Raw genomic sequence first — 27544 nt, 5'->3', positions numbered from 1 at the left:
TTATTTTTAACATCCCTTCTATATGATTTCACTCAAACATCACATCTTATTTGAATGTGTCCTTATTGCAGTGTAATTAAATAAGAACTGAACAATATAATTTAACAACATGTAGGCTACTTACAATAGGTTTAGTTTAGTTTTAGTTGTTTTCAAATACGTGTAATTTATTGTTATTATTACACTGATAAAAATATGATCAATAAGTCATGGCACCATGTTTTTTCATTAATTTAACTCATGAAAATAAAACCAATATCAATTGACATTTAAGTTTAAAAAAAAAATTTGTATCAGTTTAATATAATTTGATATAAATGAACTCAAATATTAAATGAAATTATTTGTCAAGCGAATTTGATTATACTTATACTAGCTTTTGACAGTGTATAGTACTGCAAATAGGCCTACAGTAACAAGTAACAAGGACAAAAGTTAATTAAAAACACAGTCATTTTTCACAAGATAATTACTGGATGCCTCTCACAATCACATCATGAAATGAGACAGTGAAGAATAATATTATTTAAAACATTTAATTCCTTGCTTCACTAGCTATGTTTAAAACGAAGTAGGCAATAGGCAGTATGCAAGCTAACACTGAACAGTGCTAAACATAGCCGCTCTCTCAAAAGAATTGAAATATAAAATGCATCCAAGAAGCAATTTCTTTCCCTGTTGCTTGCCTTTTATTTCTTTTGCAGTAATGTGTTAGTGGATTGTGCAGCTTGTGTTGTGGTATCTTGGCCTTGGCATTAATCTCCAGGCCTGACAAACAGCAAATCAGAGTTGGTGTAAAGAACATCCCACTGTCCAATCCCAAACGCTCTGTTCCTGCGTGGATAACTCCGACATGCAGACCAGACAGCCATCTGTACCGCAAGCATCAGCACGAGCACGAGCACAGCAGGAGGAAAACACTAGCGTACAAACACAAAAATATTCACAATGAGTCATTCCTAATTTGTAAAAGTGTTTATTTAGCGAGCTAAAATAACTTAACACCTACATGGACTGGTGCCTGCGGATTAGGGGGAATACTTTAGGCTTTTTAGCCATTTGACAGGATACATCCACCAGATTTGTCAGCATACGTTAAACATTACACAAGTCACCTCAATAAATAATAAAGATTACAGTGAGATATTTCACATGGACAGCGTGAAGATCCTTTAACATGAAGGATCAACCTTTCAAGACATGCATTAAAGTGGCGGTAAGGAAAAGTGGCAGATAGAACGGAGCACAATGTGCTGAGAGTCGGCTGATTTATGGCAGAAAAACAAGAAGAAGAACAATGACTTGTGGAGGCTCATGGGTGAGTTGGCGACAGTGAAGTAGATGTAACTCTGCTGGGTCAGCGTCGAGGGCCGGAGTCCAGCAGATCTTTTGCTTCATTGATCTTGGCTGCCAAATACGGGGATCCACCTGCAGGAGAAGCAGCAGTTTTATTTCAGCAGGTTCACGATTTGTCTCCTCTTCCTCATCTTACTATTTAAAGCTGTAAAATGCGCATTTCCCCCTAGTGACGACCCATCCCACTTTTTGCGTCCCCCACGAGGCGTAACATCCCCCAATAACCTCTCTTTCAAATAACTTCCTGTCCCATTTCTACACTCTCAGGGAAAAAAAGGTACAAAAGCGCGGTCATTGGTGCGGTACCTTATTTACCCCTAAAAGTGAACACATTAGTACTTAGAATAGATGGTAGTATTTTTTGAAAGGGTACCACCCCAGCGAGAGATTTTGTTCCTTTTTTCTTAAAGTCCCCCTGTGGTGAAAATCTAGCTTTTAATATTGTTTATATGTCTAGGTGGTGTTTTTAATATGCTTTAAGACAAACCATGTGCACATTCATAAGTCAGCACCATTGCTGAATATTTTCTCTTTAAAACTGCAGTGAACCAAAGATAGTCTCAAAAACGCAGTTTGAAATCGCTGGTGTTTCTGACGTCACAAACTACCTTGTAACCAATCACGTCAACATGTAATCGTCAACGAGTGGATCTCTGATCTGATGCGAGTGAGTGGAGGCGGGGCTAATTTGAATATTCATCGAGCCTCGTATACTATAAATGAGGCAAGGGTGTAGACTAAGTTAACATTCAAGCTATTTTAAGGCATAAAGAATTAACGTAAATGGGGCTGATGGGGAGGACAGGTGGGAAAACAGGTAAAAACAGCAATATTGTAAAATATTATTAATTTAAAGGGATAGTTCACCCAAAATTAAAAATCCTGTCATCATTTAATCACCTCAAGTAAAATATCTAAATACTATGGATACTACGGTCAATGGTGCCCCAAAACTATTTGGTTACAAACATGCTTCAAAATATCTTCTTTTGTGTTCAGCAGAAGAAAGAAATTCATACAGGTTTGAAACAACTTAAGGGCGAGTCAATTATGACAGAATTTTAATTTTTGTGTGATTTAGCCCTTTAAAATAATGTTTTTCTATTGTAATGTATTATAAAATGCAGTTTATTCCTATGAAGGTAAATCTTTATTTTCAGCATCATTTCTCCAGTCTTCAGTGTCACATGATCTCTCAAAAATGTAACATGTCCATGCTGAATAAAAGTATCAATTTCTTAAAAAATAAAACAAAATCTACTGACCCAACTTTTGAACAGTAGAGTATATAACACCCACTTTTGCAATCCAATCAATTCAGGATGGATAAAATTAGGTAACACCCTACATTTTCTTTCTCATTTAATATCCCGTTTCATTCAAAAATGTCATTACAGAAATCAAATGGGTCGCAAACACTGTTTTACTTTGACTTTAAAGTCACTTTGAAACTAAATGGAGCAGCATAATTAATTTGCTACACCGAGTCCACAGGCACAATTCTATCGTAGTTTCTGCAGCCACAGTAAAGCTCTACATCCACAAGCTTTGCAAAAAAGAAATCTCTATGCCTCCAATCACTGACTTTCAGCCCAAGTCCAGGGTGTGTGGCTGAGAGGGGGGAAATGTGCTATTGCTGGCAGCGTGTGATGAGGTGCACCTGGTGCCTGCTGCGCCACATCATGCGGCTGTACATTTCCATTGCATCTTTTCTTCAGTAAACCACGTTCCACGAGTGCGTGAACACAGTCCCAAAGTCAATGCAGATTTTACCTAATTACAGCTAGACCCTCACACCCATACCAACCATTTCCCCCTCACTGCGCAATGGGCACGTTCACAACCCCATGCACATTCATTTAGCTCTCGCTTACTTTGTAACGTTTAGTTTATGTATGTATACATATATGTACTTATATATAGTATATTACATAGATTCCTATATATTATATAATTTTTTTAAATTAAAATTATTAAAATAGTTATAACATTTAGTACAAATAAAACATTTAGTACTATTGTTGTGTGTAATCTAAAAGTGCTACTACATTGTGGCTTATTATTTATTGCTATAAATGATCTACTAATACAAAATAATTGATTAATTGAGATGTTTGATAAACCTTGACGTGGGTTTTATTATTTAAATATTGTGGCTACTGAGCCATGGACAATCATCATCATTGTAAACAATCCAGATTTGCTATAGTTTAGCTTATTTACAAGTTAAAGGTGCAGTAAGCGATTTCTGAGAAACGCTGTTAAAAGTGGATCAGACCGAGCATCACAACACACTTGTAGCCAATCAGCAGTAGTGGGCGTGTCCACTCATGATGGGGGAGGAGAGAGAGAGTGAGCAAGAGGTAGATTTGAAGAAAGACTGTAGAAAGAGAGATGGCTGAGAGACATTACAAAAGAGAAAAGCTCAAAGGAATATCACTGGAAAATAAAGGGATATGACCAGGCAAGAACTTCAGGATCCATGTTAAAGTCGTCACCTAAGTGCTTTGTCTTTACTTGTACGGACTGCCCCCTAAAATGTGTATAACATACAGTGTTCAGCTTTCTTAGTAAGACTTGATGAAGATACATCCATGTCTCCTGGTCTTCGTTTCTGAAATCTCCAATTCAGTCCTTCAGACAGAGCAAGGTCATTGTTGTCACAGTGCTGTTTCATTGTTGTCACAGTGCTGTTCAGTGCTGTCTCACGAAAACAGGGGAAAAATGGGAACTGAATGGGGAAAATAAATAAATAAAAATAATAAATTAAAAGACTTTTTTAATTGTAACGAGTAACAAGCAATTGAAGTATCACAGGATCAAGCGGTTTGGGTTTTTTTTGCGTTGTGACATTTTTATAGAATCTTGTGCATTTATTTCTGTTGTACCACATATTTGTAACAAATAAAATGTCTTCATATTATTATACTATTTTACTTTAAATTTGGAAGTATATTTCCTTCTTTCTTTTTTATTTACTTAGGCGACATTGGGCTCCATGTGATCTAGGCGTGTTTTGATGACATCCATTGAACAGAACTGTGACAACTATGACTTACTCTGATTGATGGTCACACAGGATGCACACAAAGTCGTCGTTTATTTCTCTGATTTCGTTCTCTCGCTATTTATTTTCCTCACACAGCTTAACTAGTGAGCTTTACAAAAGGTTAAACCAATATATTGTTGATAATTTCTCATTTAAGAACATCAATATGTCATGTTAGACAGGCCAAAGTCGGTCACCTCATGGTGAGATGATCATTATTATTATTTCGCCTATTAGTCATTGAGCATTAATTCTCCAGTTCATAGGTGTGACCCCTCCAGTGACCTTAGATCCATGACTCCCTGTACAACAATCAATTTGCAATTTAAGCCGTCAAAATTGGCCAAATGACAAGAAAGTATTTTAAAATAATTATTATTGTTATAAAACATTTAATTCTTGATGCTGTAATAATCTGCGCCAGAAGGGTAATAAAGAATATTAATTCACTTAAAGGTGCAGTAAGCGATTTCTGAGAAATTTGATTGAAATCAACCCAAACAAACACACCATTGCTCCGCCCACAAAATGCACGAACACGCAATGCAAGAGTGGATGTCTCTTTATCATAGCTGAAGTGAAGCAAAATAATTATTTGTGAAAAAATAAAGAAGAAGAAAAAATTGAACATACAGTACAGAAGAATGTATACAAGCGAGAGTTGGTTGCTAGTCACTAGCAGCTCCAGACAAACAATGACACTCAAAACCGTCCTGTTACTATAGATGAAATTACTACAACAGCATATCTTGGTTCTGTGCAACACAGCAAAACCAATGTTACTCACATATGGACCAGAAACAACACAACATCTGCATCTCCCCACTTACATCTTTCCTGCACTGGAAAGCTTTTCTAATATTAAACAAAGCATGCAAATGAAGTATTCAGGTATAGAAACCCAACCCGGTTTCAAGGGTGTCACCAGTCCTAATCCAATCAGCAGAAATATTCAGCGAATGGGACAGGGGCTCCAAGAGCCATTCGAAAGACAAAAGATGAGAGTCCCAGTAATCTGACTCCTGAAAGAGAACGGGAACTGGCAGAAACCTTTTGTTGGAAACGTTGCTTAAAAGAATAATTGATCTGATTTCATCATCTTTACCCTAAAATGCTAAACACAATGTACAGTACCTCACTTTAGTTTTTCATTCAATGTTATGTCAAGATGTAGGATCACCAGATCATAAACTGATTCTTACATTTGTAATCCCACAACTCGCAGGATTTACATAAAGCCGACCTTCTCCGAGATCCTGGAAGCATCCATTGTGTTCTCACACACACACACGCGATAAGCAACAATAACAAATGGGAGGAAACACACAGGAGAGTGAGCGGGCAGCCGAGAGCAGGGCCTGAGGAGGTTGCTAATCTGTCAGTGTCAGGGAGAAAGTGGAGCTGTGCGCTCAACAGTCTGCACTGATGCACTTAATTACACCTTATTTTTTCTGCCAATATCATTTCGCCTAGTTCATTTCATATGGACATTGTCAATAGAGGTATTTCACAAGAGAGACATTTTGCTATTCTTTTTAGTGACTTAGAGTTAGACTAAAATGTTCATTCATTTCTCTTTCTGAAAAGTTGTCCATTTCAATTAATCAATTAAAACATCAAAACTTTGATTCAACAATTTCTTTGCATCATCACTTGGCTGGGAATTAAAATATTTCATCAAAAATAGGGCAGTCGAACTTTTCAGTAACATTTAATAAAAAAATAAACAATAAAATAAAATAGTTGCCGGTCCTGGCATTACTGTTCTAGTACCCGCTGATAGACGCTGCTTTCAAACGCTCTCGTTCTCGTTTGTTTGAGCGCTGTCTGATAGTCAAACGTTTCTATTTACAATGTGTTCTTACAAGCCAATCACATTCATATCTGTTGATCATATGAACACAATTGCCTATCAGAGGTGCTAGTCAGAGAAGTTAGAATCCGCTCGACACCAATTAAAACGTACAAGGTTTTGTTTTGTTCAACGCAAGCCACACGCTCTCAAATCCTTTCAATTTGAACCAAAAAAAAGTGTAAACAATGTAAATAAGAGATTCCCTGTGCAATTAAGACAGCTTTTTTTATTATAAAAGGGAATTTTTGCGAGAGCAGAATTCAGTAAGCTTGCGCTTAAGAGATTGACAGCTTCTTTTTATTACCCATTCACAATCTCAATACAAGTTTAGTTTTTCATGCTGCTAAGAACACTGCAAAGTTTCTGGATTGACAACCGTATTTAGGTTGAAATGATGGTTCCTCTTATTAAGCACTACAGAAATATTTAGATGAATTCAATAAGACATAATTTTGCTCTTACAAGCCAGCCAGAACAAAGAACAAAGCACACAAGTCACATCTCAGCATCTTAACAGACGAAACACAATAACCTAAAAAAGATTGCATTTCCTTTTTTAGTTTGCTTCCACTTTTATACAGTTTCAGTTAGATGAGTTAAGGCATCTCAATGTCTCCATTTGCTCATAGCTAGCAAACTAATGAAAGCCAATTCAACAATCATTCCATGCCATTACCCTGACCGCTCAAAGTTAATCATCTCATTACGACCTAAAGAGCGGATACCGGAGCGAATAACGCCGATCCTCACGTCGCTGTGAAACCTTGCCGTAGGGGCTTAAACTAACAAAAGGGCTACATGCAAGATGAACACAGAAATATAGAAAAGTGCTCAATCTCAGTTGGGCTACAGACTCTTTTCTGACTTGAATTGTGTGTGATGTCAAGGTGAGATGTGAATGTATAGATTCATATTGATAACTCACCAGTCACTGAGTTACTCTGAAACCAATAATACAAAGTTCCTGACTGAAAACGTCTATTGAATTAGAAACAATAGATGAGTGGAAGAAGGGATTAACACTCGTTTCAGCAATAAGCCCGGTCCTGCTGGTCAGGAACTGCTGTCACGTATAGCTCTGACGCTATTGACGCCACTTGAACCTTCAACTTGGAAAAACTAGAAGAAATTTCGAGAAGCGGATGTACAAGTATGTTGTTACAATCACACGCCGGCGCCCAGTCAGATGTACAGTAAATAAAATGCTACATTAAATTGCTATATTACATCATAAATGATCCACACAGTTGATAATGGCACTCCTGAAGAACAGACGCTAGTGTCGCACAGCATACTTCACTCTCTCAGAGACGTCTTAGTTGGTAATGAAATACCTGCGATATTTAATGCTCGCTGTGCGCTAGTATCAAGATATCAAGTAGGACTATCACACATACAATTTTGAATGAAAAGTAGCATAAAGGTGCGATTCGCATACACATTTCGAGCTATTGTCAATAGTGTAGCAACGTATAGGCCTGTCACGATCATGAATTGAGCTGACCATTAATTGTCATATAAAATAACTGTGATTAGTGTTTAACACATCACTTACAATGTAAGCCTAATATTTGTTTTACTTGAAATCATAATATTGTAATAAAACTTACTTTAATGCTGTGAAAAGTAATGTTATATATAATCTAATATAATATAATTATGTACTCCGATTAAACCCACACACCTTCATTTATGAAGTAAGACCTTTGACTATCTTTGTGTACTTTATAGCAGTGTGTTTTTTAAATATTCTTTATTCTCTACTTCCTGCCAAATTACGATTCCTTTGGTTTTCCCACAGTGGAAAAGATCACAATATTGCATATTTAATGGCATTTCTATAATCGCTTAAATTTCCCTTAATCGGGTGGCAGAATGTGAAATTTTAATTGCACAATTATAGCGGTTATCTTAAATAATTGCGATTAAATTCAAATTACCACAACTAGAAGATTAATCAATAATCACGACGACAGGCCTAATTTCTTTTTTATTATTATTATTTTTGTTTTATGTTTAACTAGTCAACTTAAAACCGTAACTACAATATGATTCAAGTAACATTATCTTTATTAACCATCTGGTTAAAAAAAGTTCTATTCCAAGTGTACCACAGTGATCAACTGTGTACAACAGTGCAAATGTTACACTGTGTAAATGTTACACCATTTACAACAGTGCAAATGTAAAACAAATGACTTGTTGTTTGTTAAATATCTTTGCAGAAAATATGCATGAAATATGAAGGCAAATATTGCACAAACTTTATAACATAACCTATATGCTCAGAAATAATATAAAATAAGAAAAATGCTAAACAGTTGACATACCAAAAAGTAGACATTGAGTTTTAGAGGTCAACCTAAAAAAGTCAAGGCAATTCAAATAATAAAAAAAATGACAAAGTATATCGCCAGTAAAACTATTATTAACAGCAAATGTTTTGTAAGAAAATAACAGCACCTTTCAGCCTGTCTCCATCATGCAAATATGAAATATCTATCATTCAGTAGTAGACCTTGACATTTTTGCATTCCACTGAGCTGTTTTTCCATTGATTTCCATGTAAACATGTGCTTGATGGACGTGTGTTTAGCTGTTGCTCTCACGTCTTTTGCAGCATCTCGCATATGAAACGGCATTCTAACACCTTAAAGTTAAAAAAAGTTTAACTCACGTCTAATAACCTTGCCTTTTTCCCGCTCCACATCTTGTTTTTTCAGTGCAAAAAATGCATTCTGTGTGAAGATCTGGGGTTAGTTCACCCAAAAATAAAAATCATCCCATAATTTAGTTTCCAATCCCAATTTTTCCATTTTTATTTGAAAAAGATGTTGTGTAAAAGACCCCTTAGTACGTCTTATTTCAGCTTTCTGTTTTAATAAGAAATGCATAAATGCCAAAAGAAAGCAAACTGCATTCATCAAGCCATTTCATGGGGTCTTTAATACATCAGCCCCCTCCACTAGTGTAACAAACAAAATGGGCTCTTGCAAAGTATTATTATCAGCACTGTAGTAAAGGATTTTTTTTAGTAAAGCAGTGCTGGAGGATGGGACAAATCTGGCACACTTTCTCTGCTGGATGTCCTCTCTACAGTCAGAGGCCTTATCGCTCCACTACAGATAGCATCACAGAGACCATCGCTTATTTCACTGAGAGTATTAGTGGTCTAGAGGAGCAAACAAGGGCTGACATATATATATATATATATATATATATATATATATATATATATATATATATATATATATATATATATAAAGCATCTCTGAGCGCTGTGAGAAACGGACCTGAAGGAGGAAAAAAACAGAGGAAGGAAAGGTGAGGCCATTAACCTTGAACAGAAAAACAGGGGGAGTGACCAAGGAAAATAAAGACAGTGTTTATTAGGTGAGACCCTGCGCTAAAAAAGACCACTGCAAAAAAGCAATTCGCTAGACAGTGATTTATAACCTGTGTCGCACAGATCACAGTGAACAAATCCTTATCGGATCTAAATAAGTCGGTCCATTATCACCACTATGTGATACGCAGAATATTCAAAATGTATTGAGAATTATTTTGCTTGTGATATACAATACACAATATTTTTTAATGTTTTTGAAAGAAGAATTTTATGCTTGCAATGGCTGTATTTATGTAATCAAAAATAAAGTAAAAACAATAAAAATGTGAATTTTTCAAATGAGCTTTTTTTATTGTAATATTTTTTAAAATGCAATTTGTTCCTGTGATCAAAACTGAATTTTCAGCATCATTACTCATTACTACACATGATCCTTCAGAAATCATTCTAATATGCTGATTTACTGCTCATGTAACATGTAACATAAATATTATCATGCAACATTGAAAACACCTGCTTAATATGTTTGTGGAAACCGTGATATGTTTTTTTCCTAACTAAGTAAATGTCTTTAAAATCACTTCTGATTAATTTAATGCATAAAAAGTTTTTTATTGATTGATTATAATTTATGGGTGAATATGAATGCAAATGATTTAATATCATTCTTCCTCTAGAATCATTGTGTGAGGGTTTGCCTGATAATGTCCTGCTTTGTGTGGTTCTGGCTTAAATTACAGCAAGTCAGCATTGCAGGGATGTGAGCCCTCTTTAAAAAGTGTGTTATGACAAATGCTGTTCAAATCAATAATGTAATCAACACCCGCCTCAGCTGCAGTCTTGCTCAGACAATACCTACAGCTGCATGTGGAGAGCCAGAGGAATATTGATTTAAACACAACCATCCCAACGTGAACTACTGACCTTTATCCGGATGATTTAGGACCATGATCCTTCTGTGGGATTCCCGTACCTTTGCCTTAGTGCTGGTTGGACTGCGCAAAAACAAGAAAACAGAACATTTAGAGAAGGAACACATCGCCATCTAGTGGTCACAGTGGAAACTGCTGTATGAATCTAATTAGAGGCCTCCAGATTGATTTTTTTTTTTTTGCACAAATCATCAACATGTGTGGTCTGTCTTCATCACTGCACACATCAACTGAAAAGACTCAATCTGTACATTCCCTGAAATTCCCCAATTTAGTGGGCAAAACAAGCAACAGAACTGAAAAAATAAGGTATGGTCTAAGTTTGGGGACATTTCTTAACTCGACAAATGGATAAAGAAAAGCATTTGACAAAATGACAAAAAAAAAAACAATGGCATTTTTTTCAATTTAAAATGTGGATCTAAAATTATTTATTTGCTATTTGATTTAACTATATTTTAAAACATGGATTAAATGAAACAGTTTTAAACGTGACTATTATTCGATTTAAAAAAAATATTTATTAAGTTGATATTTTAACTACATTTTAAAACATGAATTAGATTTTAAAAAATGTATGCTTGAATATTTTATAAAATGATAAAGAAAAATCAGATAAACATATTAGATATGTATATTGTATATTGACAAATATAGTATTTATAGTATGAATTGATTAATTATGACTATAGGTGGTTTTTATCTCCATCTAATTAAATCTTTTTTGTTTTTCTAATAGTGCTAGATACTAATAAGACTTACTTAAAATCCCAAACAATTTCTGACACATTCAAGGCAAGCACATTTAGCAAGCACACCTCTTCAGTCAGTCAGTAGTATATAGTAACGTTTCTTTTTAAAGGATTCAAACTTCTGTATTTTTTAAATTGATTACATCTTTTAATCTATATGAAGCATTGAGTTGTGGTGTGAGGACAGGTGGTTTTAGGTTATTTGGCTTCACACTGTATTCTTAACGAAAGCTGAATACATTTCTTTTGAGCCTACATCACTCAGGGTTTGGATCTGAGTCACAGCTGAACAGCCAGAAGTGATGATTAAAAGATACATTAATGCTTACACACAAGTGTTCAGTCCTACCAACCCTCCTTTCAAGTCTCAAATCATATGCAGGAGTGGGCGTCTGAGAGGGGCCTGAGCAACTGATTCAAACACTGTGAGGAGTGGAGGCTTCCAGAATGTGATGACCAATCTGTCAGGCAAAACTGCATTTGCAGAAATGTGTGGCAGTCGAGAGACTAAACTGTGACCTCCAACTCATTTAAAGTCAGAACAGCAATGAACATAGGGATGATCAAAGAAAACATGAGCATGACTAGGATAAAAATAATAATAATAATAATAATTAAAAAGAAACCCATTTCACAATTTCAAAATTTTTTATATACATTTCAAAATGCAGTTTGTTCCTTTGAAAAAAAAGCTGAATTTTCAGCATCATTCCTCCAGTCTTTAGAGTCACATGATCCTTTAATGTCACTCCTGATTAATTTAATGCATCTTTGCTGGATAAAAGTATTTGAATAAAAACATCTGCTTATTCAACCATTAAGTTTGTTAAAGAATGTGTCATTAGTTTTACTTTACTTTCTCATCACTTATGAGTATATGTATATATATATATATAATACTTGAATTGAATAAATAAATCGCAATTTATTCCTGTGATGTTAACGCTGAATTTCAGCATCATTACTCCAATCTTCAGTCACATGATCCTTAAGAAATCATTTTAATATGCCGATTTGCTGCTCAAGGAACGTTTCCTACCATAAATCAATGTTGTGCTGCTTAATATTTTTGTTGTTTTTAGAATTCTTTGATCAATAGAAATTTAGTCAAAATGTTTATATTTAGGTGAACTATACCTTTAAAAAGCACAAATGACCCTACACGTTAGCTGAATTTATGATGGGCGTAGAGAGATCAAAGTATATCAGTGCAAATATATAACATCACTGGAGTCTCTGTTATGAGTTATTTCAGCTGTGAGTGACAGACACCAAAGTAAAGCTGAAGACGGATGAGAAGAGAATAATAAAAACTATTAACCCGAATCAGTACCGTTTTATGAGCATGAATGCGGTTGACCGAGTTCATATTGTCACATCCAAAAAATATTGGACACAGTCTGGTTCAGTTCTATGAAAACATTAGTCCAGTTTGACTGACAACACAAAGAAATGACGCAAGCTATGCCACACAGGATGTGATGCTTGCATGGTGTGAGTCACACCTGGTCGGGGACCATGTGAACTTCTGTTGAAGGGAAATTTTTAGAGAAATATACCCTCCGAGGATGAGGAGGGTGGTCCACCGAAAAGCAGATTATAAATTAAAAAGAGACACAGCTGAGAATTTTTTCCCATTAGACGTTATAGGATCAAAGCCGTGACGACAGGAGATGACGGCCGACTTCAAACCAAAAGAATTGCCCCCAGACTTAACCGCAAGCTCTTCTGGGAAGTTTAGTGATGCAGTGTGTGTGTATATACTGTAAAACACCTTTGTTTTCTTCCATGACAACTCATAATGAGAGAATTCAGCAAGAGGAATTGCAGTGATTGAGGGCTTTGTTTAGCCCACAATTACCTGATCCCGAGAACAAGGCTGGCTTCCCGTCTGGTCATCTTCTGCTCAAATCCACCTTTGTAATATGCAGAAAATGACTAGGAAAGAAAAGAAAATGTTGAAAGCAATGGTCCAGATGTAAAGTTAAACCCTATCAACAGCATATCTGTGGTATATTGTTGATTACTAGGAGAGTAAAATGATGCTTTCCTCAATTTTAAACTGTTAACATACAGTTAGGCAGTTACTGTAACATACAGTATTCAAAGTGTCACAATACTTCAACCTTAACTGACATGAAACTTGGATGATGGAATCACTTGTAAAGTTATACCCAATCTTTCAATTTGGTTGTCATGATACACACAATTTGACACGATGGAGGTATCTGTACAGCACAGACATTACGTCGGTAATCCGTAATCAGAATTTCATTCATCCAGAAAAGTGGTCCCAGCTGAAAATGATTTCACCAACTATACAGATCAAGTTATAAACAGGGTTTAACTGAATAACTCCTCTAAGTGCTTTAACAAAAATATAACAGTCTAAATTAATTTCTGTGGTAATCAACATCGTTTTGGCTCAGCTAAAAGCCTCATGATCAGCACTTTCACCTTATTATGTGAAAATGGAGATTTTAGGGATTTGAGAAGATTGACCTCATAATTATCCAAATTCCAAAACTAAAGGTGCGTTCACGCCAGAATAACTGTAATTACTGACTTGAAAAGCGTTCACGTCCTCGTTGAACTCGTAGTTTAAATTCGCAAATTTCCCGACTTATAAAAAAGTCCCGACTTGTACCGCCTGATCGCTGCAACATTAACAGGAAACACTCACAATGGCAGCGGCTTCAGCAGTCAAATGTAGTAAAATGCAGTTATTTCATTATATTTTTGATATCACTATTGTTAATCTCTTTTAATATTTAATCAATAATGTAAGAATAATCTGAAAATATTCAAACGATTTTTACTGTTACTGTTGATAGCACTGAATCAAATGTACCACAAAACAAACATTGCAATATATGTTTATTAACAAGGCCTTTGCATCACTTGCTATATTGTGGTTTTGTCAACTGAATACTCAAATTACACAAAATAATTTGTGTTGTCATAGAACTATGCATAATTCAGAGTCCAAGGACGTGACAAGGTCTAAGAACATCCCAGGTTGTCATCTAATAATTACAGTAATTATGACATAGCGTGAACGCACCAAACGTCAGTGTTAAGATCATGATCATGAAGTTTCATATGTTTGGAGGAGGTTCAGGCTGTATTCTTCATTCAAAATTCAAGATTTTGTTACAGTAAAGAATGAGAATGTTTCTGTTTCCATTTTCTTCATAAATTTTACACTTTGGGACTTTTACACATTAGGGCTTTTCACACTTGAAATATTTAACCCTACCTCATTCTAAACCCAGTACATGGAAAGATCCTGCTTCATGTTTCACACTGCTCATAACTTACCCGCGGTTAACAATTAATCTGCGGTATTCTTAAGACGTTTCACACTTTACATTCCTAAACACTGGGTTACGTTCTTATTTGCATATTTGCGGTGTCAATGTCATTGACTGGACGAACGGCGCACAAAATCTTTACCATAAAGGCTTTAGCATTGCGCGTCCGCATGTTATTATTACATTTTATATATTTTTATAAACTAAGCTAACAAGTTTTTCCTGAATAGACGTTTTAGGCAATAAAAGTAAAAAAAAACTTCACTCTAATTGACATGTTTTCCATCGCCTTTAGCCATTTTTCCCCTCAAAAGCTGACGAACTGTCCAAAGCATGTGAATATGTGCGACATGATTGACTGTCTGTTGCTAAGCATCTAGTCATAACATTCTAATACTGCATTGTTTCAAGCTGCACAAGTTTAGCACCGCTATGAGGGGTTAAAAGTGGGGTTTAGCACAACGATAACCTGGGGTCAAGCACAGTGTGAAAAGCCATATTCAGTATTTTCAGCAGACACTTAAAATTTAAAGGAGCATTTCACCTGAAAATTCTTTCAATTAAAAAATACATTATATTTCTCGACATCATTCAAAACCCATATGTTGTTGTCTATTAATTGAAACAAAAAAAGAAACTATGAAGAATCTTCACACAGCTAAAGCACTATATAAGCCGTCTACCAAAGAACAAAAGGGCCTAACAAAATAAAACACCCATTAGCTACTGCATCATAAAAGTAGTCCGTATGATTACATGTCTTCTTAAGCATTAAAATAGGTTTGTATGAGGAAAAGACCAAAAAAAGTCCTTTCTGGACCTGAACAGTCCTGATGATATAAACTATAGTTCAACAGGCAAGAGCTTTGAAAAGATTCTTGAAAAATATCAACTTCTGTGTTCTACGGCAAAAATAACAGCACACGGGTTTGGAACTCATGCACTGATTGATGTTGAGTAAACAATGTCAGAATGCTCTCTGTTTTTCGCTGTACTCCCTCTTTACTAAAGATGCCATAACAGGATAACATCGGTCTGTGGCTCCTTCAGAAATCGTACATCCTGGAGGATTTCGGGCAAAGTTCACAACTGAGTAAAAACATGTGTATGTTTAGAGGGCGAGGAAGGGTGGAATGTTCAGTCCAATCTCAGTCCAAAACATGTCACTTAATCACACTCATCCGTTATGTGATTCACAGAAAAATGAAATCATTTGATTAATAACTCTAATAATGATCTATTACAAGAGTACTCAGTCGCAAATCTGAGAAAGCCACTGAGATTATAGAAGTTTCAGAGAGCACACAGGTGGACAGGTTGAGTCAAAGCGCTGGGAACCAGCCCCAACCACACATCCCTAGAGATTAAGAAAAACCTGGACAAATCAGGTTTATACTCCATCAAAAACCAGACGCACAGCATGAACTATGGCAAGGGCCGGTAAGACACGATGAATCAGTCCTTTGCCCTACAGCAGAAGGTTTAACATGCCAAAAACACACGCAAAAAACAAGTGCCTCAAGATGTGGAAATGAACATGGAAATATCCAAATTTCACTCCCACAAATCATCGCTTTCTGAAACAGAATCTGTTTTTAAAAAAATTAATATGTTATGCTGGATCTTTTCAAATGGGAATACTGATTCATAGGGTGTTCGAGATCAACAACAAAATCATTTGCTTATGCATGCTAAAAAATTGTTGGTTTGTTTCTGACACTCACCGTAGTGGGTAACTTCTTGGCAGCATCCGTGATAACCTGACCCAGAGGCCTCCATAAATGGAGTGCATATCGACCTAAAAGCCAATGTAATAAGAAAAAAAAAGGATTTATGGGTTAAAATGTGTCACTTGATAGCAGACAATTTACAGAGATAATTTCCAGGGTTAACAAAGTTGGTTTAAGGGTGAAACCAAGGACAAAACCACATTTTAGTCTTATTCAATATGTGTTGAAGGTGAGGATGCCTTTCAACTTCCCTTGGTATTTACTTGGTCAGGGTGCTGGTGAACTGCCAGCGGTTGTGGTTCAACTGTGAAGCAACACACTGCAAGTCAGCAGCACTCAATGAAATGAATGTATAATGCATCTGAACATCCAGCCTTCAATAAAAAAGCTGAGAAAGGCCGTTAAGCGGCTCATTTAAAGCAACCAAATTGTAGATGAAGAATCATTAAAGTAATACATTATGGGAACATTTCAGGATTTTCATTTCACCAAATTCTGAGGAGTTTATTGTTGAGAGGAAAACGTTATTTTGCTTCTCAGCAAAAAGAAAAAACGTTTGAGGCTCCCTCTACTGTAATCCAAAGCCCTGCCTCTGAGCGAATCAGACCACACACCACCTCAGCTTTTGGCAGAAGTGCTGCCCCCTCGATGTACTGAAATGGGAATTAGCCCCCTTCCTCAAAGCGACCACAAGTGCTATTCCATCCTGACCTCACACAGCTATGGGTGGAAGACTTGGCGACTAACAATGATTAACTGTCCAAGCAGCAGTAGGGAGGACGGCTGAGACACCTGCCAGAAAAGAATCAAACGTAAACAGGCTGATGACAAAGTCGCTTTAATTATTTGGCCACATGCGGCCATTTAAAGACTCTTTGATTTCTCTAATGCCAGAGGCCACATTGACCTCATTAACCAGGGCGAGCTTCATCTGGGGACTTGAACAAACACTCACAGTGAGAGCGGCTTAACCATCTCCCTCATCAACGCCGCCATCATCTCGAGTGCTTCCAATCCTTTAGAATCACATCATAAATATCTGTGGTCAGCTTTAAGATACACGAGGAAAGTTTAGCTAAATATTTTAAGAAGACAAAAGAGGAAAAAACTTTTATCACATTATACAATGGCTACTCTATCCCGCTGTGAACCACAACATGAGGGATTTTAGCTTGCAAACATCCTGCCTAGAAACATACCCCTCGCCAGAACGCTAACACAAAACTTTTGCCAACATGGCGTTTCAAGAGTGCTAATATTCAGTCCGACAGCACTTCTATTCACATTCAAGACAGACTGTCCATCTGTGTATTAGTGATGGGAAGTTTTCACTCATTCTAGGGCTGGGAAAAAAATTGATTTGATATAAAAATCGAGTTGGTCGGTTAAATCGATTCATATTTTCAAAAAATCGATTTTTTAGATTTTTTTTCTCCCCCTCTTTTTCCTTGCAAAGAATGTTTAAAATGCAATTACATTTTTTATGGCGTGTGGTGTTAGTGTTTACATGTTCAATTCAACTAAGAGTTTCTAGTTGTTTTATTAGCTCAATCCAAATACAGTATAAATAATTTGGATGTTTAACAATCTTTGTTGCACACTGCACAGTGACTTTTCGAGTTAGAGAAAGGGTTTGCCTTTGCAATTTTGTTTATGTTGGTGCACTTTAATTAAATACAATAAATATATATTATAATATATTTACAGTTTGCAGCTATTTTGTTTTAAATGGGGGGAGTGAATCGAGAGAAGGGGGGGGGAGTGAATCGAATCGTAAATCGAATTTTTTTATTTAAAAAAACTCATTCATTCAATCACTGATTCATTCATGATAGAAACAAGTGTCTTTTTGAGTTAGTCATTTAATTATTAGCTCAACTAATTTATTCAAACACGAAATAAATCATGATCGTAAAAAAAGACTGGGGCTCATCACTACTAATTGTGCAGATTACTTCATATTGTACGCACAGGAGAACTTATGAAAAATGTCTGCCTAATTAACAACACACATTTTGACTATTTAAAATGATTGACTGCATGCCTGAGGTTAATAATAATTAGCATAAAACACACAGCCAAGTGTGTAGGGGTGTGGCAATATTAAAACGTGACTATAATTCTCGTCTAGGTGAAAAGCTGTCTCACAAAATCAGCATGTCGGAGTTAATTTGTGTGTTTTACAACTTATGATAATTAATACTCAGAAAGTAGAACTGAAGTGACATTCATAGGTAGCATTTTTCATCACCTGAAAAATAACGGCACTGGTGCATTCCACAGACGAGAATCCATGAATCAGACCATTTTCTAAGGCTTTATGATATTAAGACCATTTAAAATTTTTAAATAAAGCATAGAGCTATTGTGAATCACAAATGCTTTGATTCAATTAAAAAAATATGCACTGTTGCACTGTTATAATTTACATGCGTGGAGAAGATTGGTTAAACTCCATCTCTGCATATGCTGTTAGTTTGGGTTGCTTATAACGTTCATCTGGGTACGCAATGTGCGCCATTTAATCAAATTTGTAACATTATCTTTTATAGACACTTTTATTATACGCTAACACAGGAGAATGCATCAATATGTTTCTAAATATGCAAATTGTTGTCAATCACGATTTCAAATAAAGTTTAAATCCTCAATCTTGAGTTTTGATGTCCACATGTTCTTGTTCAAGAAATTACAGGGGCTGTAGCATTTCTATCATAAAGAAGTGGCCACATAACAAAGATTAAGTAGACATTCAAATTAAATGTTGTTTGGCCAATATTAAACAAGTATTTGATTGTGCTGTAACAACAGTATTATAACAAAACTTACAGGCCATTGGCACACCCTCTGCAGGCATTTGTTATAATACTCAATGTACAGAAGTTGATTATTGTTTATAGTATAACTATCTATTTTAACAGTGTTGTTAAGTAAAACCATATGATTATTCGCTATTGATACTTTATTTGAATTAATTATGTGACACCAATTGTCACCCCCAAAATAAACTTTCAGGCTATGTCAGAACTACCTTAGAAGAAAATAATAAAATGGTAGGCTTTATTTTAAGAGTAAATTGATACATTAAACTGCATAAATTTCAATAAAAACTGGAAAAATGGAAGTGCTCTAAAACTTTTGAATGCTAATGCAGGTGTATTTTAAGTCATTTTAAAGGCTATTGTTCACTTGGGTCTGTTTTTAGTACCATATTGTTTTGCATTTTGTGAATTTCAGCGGAATAAAGATTATTTTTCCAGTCATACTTTTGTCATTGAAGATTTCTTAAAAATATCATGTCATCTCGCTCTCGTGGACCTAATATCGTGTATTGTATCGTGAGCTAAGTGTATCATCACACCCCTGCAAGCGAGCCATCCTCAAAACTAGTTCAAACAACACCTTTTATATATACCCAGATAACACACCTCTCATTAACCAGTTGTGAATATGTGTATGTGCATTTTTATACAGAGAAATCTTGCAGCTCAGGCTATGACACAACTAGATCTTGGGTTTTTTGTTGTTGTTTTTTTGGTTCACTGACCTTTTACCCCTCAAAAAAACGTGTTCTGGGTGAATGGCCTCTAATTTGTCATGTAGCTAATGCTGTCAACAGCTTGAAAATACTTATTGCAAGCTAGCCAGGCAATAAAATACAGGCAATCCAGTCTCCCCTGGAGTAACCTGAGGTTAAGAATTTCCTCAAAAGCACAATGGTAATCAATCATCAGTTTGAACCAGTTAACCTTGGGTTTTCATCCCAGAGCTTTAACCACTAAGCTATATCACACATATTATATGAATGCATGTAGGCCTAGCTTCTCCATGTGACTGTGCAACATGTGGTTTAATGACAAAGGAATCTCCAAATGAGTGCATACACTGGGGTCAAAGGATGTTGTGCTCACCTGCAAACCCTGCCGCAGCAACACCCAGTCCCACTGCCATCAGAGTGCCGGCCTGAAACACACAAACATTTTATCACTATGACAATTAACAAACACAGGACCAGTATTTGTAGAGAAGTATTTTAAGTGTTGCCATATAAATATATTTTCTAAACATTACACGGTTTTGCCATAGTAGATGATCAAACATTCAAAAACTTCCATAGACTAGACATTTCTGACTCTTCAGAGATTTAAAATGACGTCCACCAAACTCACCACAGACCTGCATCAAACTGTTCTAAGAGATTAGTGGATAATCCACAATTTCAAAAAATCCCATAGATTTAATGTTCAGAGTCTGACTCATGAATCATCATCATTACATGATGATTCATGAATTAAAGCTGCAAATGATAAACAGCTCAAATGTAAATACACAAGCCCTTTAAGCTTCATTCTTCTGACCATCTATCTATCCATCTATCTATTTAACAGTACCTTACTGATGGTCTATCTATCTGACATTTTATATATATATATATATATATATCTGACAGTTTAGCTATCTAGCTGTCTGACAGTCTATCTGACAGTTATCTATAATCTATCCATCTATCTATTTAACAGTACCTTACTGATGGTCTATCTATCTATCTATCTATCTGACATTTTATATATATATATATATATATATATATATATATATATCTGACAGTTTAGCTATCTAGCTGTCTGACAGTCTATCTGACAGTTATCTATGATCTATCCATCTATCTATCTGACATTTTATCCATCTATCTATCTTATGTTTATCTATTTATCTATCTATCTATCCATCTTACGTTTATCAATCTATCTATCTATCTAACGTTTATCAATCTATTCTAGCCTATCTATCTTATGTTTATCTATCTATCTTATGTTTATCAATCTATCTATCTATCTATCTTACATCCATCTATCTATACATCTATCTGATGGTTTATGAATCTATCTATCTATCTTACATCCATCTATCTATACATCTATCTGATGGTTTATCTATCTAGCTATCTATCTGACGTTTTATCTATATCTGTCTGTCTGTCTGTCTGTCTGTCTATCTACCTATCTATCTATCTGATGGATGGTAAATCTATCTCACAGTTTCTCTATCTATCCACCTATCTATCTATTTGGAACATCCTAGTAATTGCCTAACAATGCCCTTAGCAACCACCGAAAAAACAATTTGTATCCATACAATGTATATAGCATTTAAACTTCGAAATTTTGAAGTTATTTTAATCTTTAAACACGACCTTGACTAGGTTGGCCTGAAAAACTTCATATTTAACTTTCATCTTAGGGTATTAAAGGTATTAAATTAGCTTGTACTTAGAACTTCTAGTGGGCCATAAAGTGTTTGTTATAAACTCACGATGGCTGATGTATAAAAACTGAGAATGTAAAGGCTTCACAATGAGTAACGTTAGGCTAATACTTCGTGGCTAATAATTATTTCCCATCTTCCAACAACCAATATTGAGCTAATTTCATTAATAAATCAGTTCACAGTAAGTATTCGGCTGACACTCTTTGTAAAGAAAAAGGTAAAAGTCTTAGTATAAATGCTTGAGTTACAGAAGTGTTCAGAAGGTCACTATGATGAGCACAAATGGAAGTCTTATGACACAGGTGGTTCAGCCATTATATTGTAAAACAATGTAACTGCTCCGGACTCTCCAGCGCGACATTTACTCACAAGGCGTTTGTCAATATCTGTCTCACTCTGAACGGTGGATTTTGGTGTATATTCTGCATGTCTCATGAAGTCTCCGTCCATCGCAACACTACTGGAGATCGCCATGCTGGTGACAGCCACAGCTACGGAATCACCAAAGGGACAAACTTCATGCTGCTGCGGGGTCTCGCGATTCTAAAGCAGAGGTTTTAAAACAGTTTTATACAGTGCCTTAAACTTCCAAACCTTAATGTAAACCCTAGGCATTATATTTATTTACCATGGGTTTAAAAAGGTAACATACATTATGTTGCATATGGATAATGGTATTTATAGCGGGCAATCCCACACAGAAAGAGACTTGTCAATCCTGTCACTCCCAGCTCTGCCATTGCCAGTGATCAGCTGCGGTTTATCAACAGGCATGTGACAGAATTTAGCATGAATAACTATACACATCTAAATCGTAATAACGCAAGAAGCGGGGGATATAGAGGAAATACAATAAATCAAAGGAGCAATATGACGGACAGCGAGCAAACGAGTGAATATGAATGTGCTCAGAACTCACCTGGAACTCAAAACCCTCAGAATCAGCCAACACAGTGAGTAACGTTACAGCTAAAGCAATTAGGCCTATTAGTCAAGTTGAATTTCACGAATGTTTACGTTTGATACATCAAAAAGGGGTGGAAATAATGTATTTATATGTATAAAAATAAACATTTTACATTTAAAACACATTTACATTTTAAACGTGTTATAAACATTCAAATGTATCGTCATTTCGAAATTTATTTAGGCATTCTGGGGGTTTAAATCGTACATTTATTTGCATAGCTTCTTCTCTGTTTGCTAACAACTAGCCTACTTAAGTTTCACTTTCGTTTCCGTCCAAACAATGAGGAGAAACGAAACTTCCAGAACTCAGACAGACTACACAGTTTTATTAAAATAATGGAACCCCTAAAATGTTCTATGAAGCACCTGACGGAACCCTTTAAGGTTCTAAATAGAACCTTTTCTTCTAAGAGTATGAAATACTAATTGTCCCTGAAGGGATGTTTGTCTTTGATACTAGCACACTAACACTTTTTCCAGTGTATTAGCTCTCTCCTTAAAATTGTCATATAAACAGGAATAGTATAACACTAAAACGTTAAAATCTACACATTGTAAATCTAAAAACATTGTAAAATAGGCATAGGCCTATAATAAAACAATACCTATTAAAATAACCTTAAAAAAACACAACAACCCTCTGGTACACAATACCGGTTTCCAAAATGTATATAGTCCTACATGTTTTTAAATAAATGTCTCTATTTAGTGGCTCAACTAAACTTGATCACGTCATTTCGGGCATCATTATAACACCTGTTTCTAGCCATTATAAATACATAAACACATAATTGTATAAGCACATCTAAAATGGTTTCTAACCCTAACCCTGAAACCATAATTAATACAATAAATATTCTTCTTAAAAAGCATTATTTACTAGATATTGAATATATATATATATATATATATATATATATATATATATATATATATATATATATATATATATATATATATATATATATATACAGGTCCTTCTCAAAAAATTAGCATATTGTGATAAAGTTCATTATTTTCCATAATGTAATGATAAAAATTAAACTTTCATATATTTTAGATTCATTGCACACCAACTGAAATATTTCAGGTCTTTTATTGTTTTAATACTGATGATTTTGGCATACAGCTCATGAAAACCCAAAATTCCTGTCTCAAAAAATTAGCATATGATGAAAAGGGTCTCTAAACAAGCTATTAACCTAATCATCTGAATCAACTAATTAACTCTAAACACCTACAAAAGATTCTTGAGGCTTTTAAAAACTCCCAGCCTGTTTCATTACTCAAAACCGCAATCATGGGTAAGACTGGCGACCTGACTGCTGTCCAGAAGGCCATCATTGACACCCTCAAGCAAGAGGGTAAGACAGAAAGAAATTTCTGAACAAATAGGCTGTTCCCAGAGTGCTGTATCAAGGCACCTCAGTGGGAAGTCTGTGGGAAGGAAAAAGTGTGGCAAAAAAACGCTGCCCAACGAGAAGAGGTGACCGGACCCTGAGGAAGATTGTGGAGAAGGACCGATTCCAGACCTTGGGGGACCTGCGGAAGCAGTGGACTGAGTCTGGAGTAGAAACATCCAGAGCCACCGTGCACAGGCGTGTGCAGGAAATGGGCTACAGGTGCCGCATTCCCCAGGTCAAGCCACTTTTGAACCAGAAACAGCGGCAGAAGCGCCTGACCTGGGCTACAGAGAAGCAGCACTGGACTGTTGCTCAGTTTTGCATGTCATTCGGAAATCAAGGTGCCAGAGTCTGGAGGAAGACTGGGGAGAAGGAAATGCCAAAATGCCTGAAGTCCAGTGTCAAGTACCTACAGTCAGTGATGGTCTGGGGTGCCATGTCAACTGCTGGTGTTGGTCCACTGTGTTTTATCAAGGGCAGGGTCAATGCAGCTAGCTATCAGGAGATTTTGGAGCACTTCATGCTTCCATCTGCTGAAAAGCTTTATGGAGATGAAGATTTCATTTTTCAGCACGACCTGCCACCTGCTCACAGTGCCAAAACCACTGGTAAATGGTTTACTGACAATGGTATTACTGTGCTCAATTGGCCTGCCAACTCTCCTGACCTGAACCCCATAGAGAATCTGTGGGATATTGTGAAGAGAAAGTTGAGAGAGGCAAGACCCAACACTCTGTATGAGCTTAAGGCCGCTATCGAAGCATCCTGGGCCTCCATAACACCTCAGCAGTGCCACAGGCTGATTGCCTCCATGCCACGCTGCATTGAAGCAGTCATTTCTGCAAAAGGATTCCCGACCAAGTATTGACTATTGAGTGCATAACTGAACATAATTATTTGAAGGTTGACTTTTTTTTTTGTATTAAAAACACTTCTTTTATTGGTCGGATGAAATATGCTAATTTTTTGAGACAGGAATTTTGGCTTTTCATGAGCTGTATGCCAAAATCATCAGTATTAAAACAATAAAAGACCTGAAATATTTCAGTTGGTGTGCAATGAATCTAAAATATATGAAAGTTTAATTTTTATCATTACATTATGGAAAATAATGAACTAATCACAATATGCTAATTTTTTGAGAAGGACCTGTATATATATATATATATACTTGATATATCATTTTACAGCATACAGGGCTAATAGTACAATAACAACATAGTTACTAGTTTATGTTAGTTAAAAACCCTAATATGTTTATGTGACCTCTTTCAGCAATGTCAACTTTTTGCCATTTTAATTTATTTATTTCATGACTGTTGGTTAATGCCAGGTTACCAAATTTTTCTTAACAATAACTATGATATTTTGGCAGGAATATGGTTACCATGGTGATTTTTTGTGAGGGGGATTCACATTATTTGTGTCCTAGTCATTGATTTGTTTATTTATTTGTATTTTATACATTTTATACCACGTGATTCATTGTTTTGTATGTCATCATGCAGCACATTTGTGATGTCAGGGAGCTATGATACAAATGTGATACAAATGTGTTTTTAATTGGATTTTGACTGCTGCATTATTTGGGGTGGGAGAATTGTGTCACGATCAAATATGACGGGGATAGAGGGGGAGTTCCCCGGAGTTGTTTGTGAAAAATTCTGACTTTACGTAAGAAAAGATGACTTGTACCCCACCTTGGTTTTGAGACATTGCTGGCACATGAGACAAGCTGATAGGTTCACAACACAGATGGAGACAGTCAGAAACTAAAATCAATCTATGCATGCCATTGCCCACACAGTGCTGAGGGATACACCAAGATACCACCAAATGAATCAAGATGGAGCAAACTGCAGAGGAGTAAGTCATGACATGACTGTTGTTGTATTTTTCATCTTCATGTGATCCAGATGTTTCTCTAATTGTTACCATCAGGTGCAATTTCAGCATGTTTGTTTGTTCCTGCAAGGGAAGACACATTTATTTTGTTGTTGTTGTTGTTAATGTAGTTAAATATTATCTTAAGCCTGGAATACACTACACAACTAAAATCTGAACAGATTTTAAAACATTTTTTTTATAGGTGGGTTCACGCCATGTAGCAATTACCGTAATTACGACATTACAACTTGTCCTACTTGTTACAACTTTTAAACTGGGAATTTTCTTAGGAGTTGATAGTGTTGATATAGAAATGCAAAAATTCCCAGTTATAAACAAATTACCATTTACATGTTTAGGACTTTTGCAATGTAAGAATGTATAGGGAAACTTCATATATAAAACACTGACTTGTTAGGCAATGTTTTCTCATTAAAATCAGATTTCTTATTAAATCAATAGGATGTGTGGGAATACCAATATGGCAGCAAGGTGGCTTTACTTATTATGACGTTATGAGTAGAAAAGCTCTGAGTAGAACATTGAAAAATATGGTAATTACGACATGCGTGAACACAGCATATTTCCAACCTGCTTCACCACACCTGCCTGTGATCCTAAAGATCTTGATTAGCTGGTTCAGGTGTGTTTTATTTGGGTTTCATGCAGAAACATGTGCCTCATTGCTAAGAGAGCATACAAAATTGGTCCAAATTCACAAAATCTGCAGACTGGCTCTGACTTTCGACTGAAAATCGGGGCAAACATATGGGCAAAATTTGTGTAGTAGTGTATTCCAGCAATAAGTTTGTAAACGAAAAAGTGTGTGTAGAATGTAGTCTTTTATTACCATGCACCATGCAAACTTCTAGTTGCCAGCCCTGAGTTTCAGCCACTGTTGCACCATCCCATTTGTGTTTAGAAATAAAATGCATTTCTATTCCTCTCTTTGCAGTGGCACAGAAAGAAGAGGAGGATCTGAGGAGATGGCGGGAGGAGAATCGCCCTGGTCCTATTCAGCAGCCTCCAGAGAGACTGGGTAATGTGAAGATGAAATATGTGGATGTCCTGATCTAAAACACAAAAGAGCAAAGGATAGGAACTTCTAAAGCTGCAAATATATTCTCTCACAGGTGGTGCAGTATCATTGGCAGAAGTTAGACAGAGACAGCAGGTGGAAGCACGCCAGTCAAAGCTGATAAAAAAGGTTTAGGAGAACATGTTTAAAATGTCTGATTCATTTCCTTAATACCTGTGGTGTTTTCCACATTTACAGTACATTTGCATATTTCTACAGCTCAAAAAAGTGGACATGGATAGAATAAATAGACAGGCAGAAGAGGAGGAGATTGAGAAGATGAAGGCCATACAGCGAGAGAAGGTACAGCCCAAGAAATTGTTTACATCTGTCTTTTTACAGCATTTTTGTTGGGCATTATGTTACTCTTCTGCATCTGCAAAACTTCCTCTGGTCACCTGGCTTATGTTTGGATTCATTGCTCTTTTATGATGCCTTTGTAATTCAGACTTTATAACTCCAGATGTCACTGCAGGCAACATACAAGTTATCATATTCTCTGCAATTAAAGGAGATATTAGACTTCAGCCTTCAGTGCTGCTGCTGCTGCATGAGCTTTGCGTGATTGACGAGTCTAATTATTCCAGCAGCCACAGACACCA

General features: G+C 36.0%; 2 protein-coding genes across 3 annotated transcripts in view; one reads left to right on the top strand and one right to left on the bottom strand.

Annotated features, from left to right (window-relative positions):
• Positions 1-963: 963 nt before the first annotated feature.
• dnajc15 (DnaJ (Hsp40) homolog, subfamily C, member 15) lies at positions 964-22142 on the bottom strand. Of its 2 annotated transcripts, none has more exons than XM_077216439.1 (6): positions 21975-22142; positions 20249-20300; positions 16332-16405; positions 13155-13231; positions 10534-10604; positions 964-1428 (listed from the first exon to the last, which is right to left on the bottom strand). In XM_077216439.1, exons 1-6 carry the CDS (start codon positions 22077-22079, stop codon positions 1358-1360), a joined length of 450 nt encoding a protein of 149 aa, XP_077072554.1. In that variant the 5' UTR covers positions 22080-22142; the 3' UTR covers positions 964-1357. The 2 variants fall into 2 exon arrangements, with proteins under 2 accessions (XP_077072554.1, XP_077072555.1); XM_077216440.1 differs by lacking the exon at positions 964-1428 and adding an exon at positions 3842-4024 and having other exon boundaries at positions 10527-10604; positions 21975-22131.
• Positions 22110-27544, top strand: part of epsti1 (epithelial stromal interaction 1) — an 18491-nt gene continuing 13056 nt past the window's right edge. The window contains exons 1-5 of the mRNA XM_077216438.1: positions 22110-22558; positions 25785-25843; positions 26820-26903; positions 26998-27071; positions 27162-27245. Of these exons, the coding sequence (XP_077072553.1) occupies positions 22395-22558; positions 25785-25843; positions 26820-26903; positions 26998-27071; positions 27162-27245 (465 nt within the window). The 5' untranslated portion in view covers positions 22110-22394. The remainder of the gene's footprint in view (positions 22559-25784; positions 25844-26819; positions 26904-26997; positions 27072-27161; positions 27246-27544) is intronic.

This window comes from Siphateles boraxobius, unplaced genomic scaffold, assembly GCF_051911475.1.
Source record: "Siphateles boraxobius isolate OS27281-9 unplaced genomic scaffold, OSU_SipBor_1 7, whole genome shotgun sequence".
NCBI lineage: Eukaryota > Metazoa > Chordata > Actinopteri > Cypriniformes > Leuciscidae > Siphateles > Siphateles boraxobius.
This window is presented reverse-complemented; position numbering and strand designations above follow the sequence as displayed.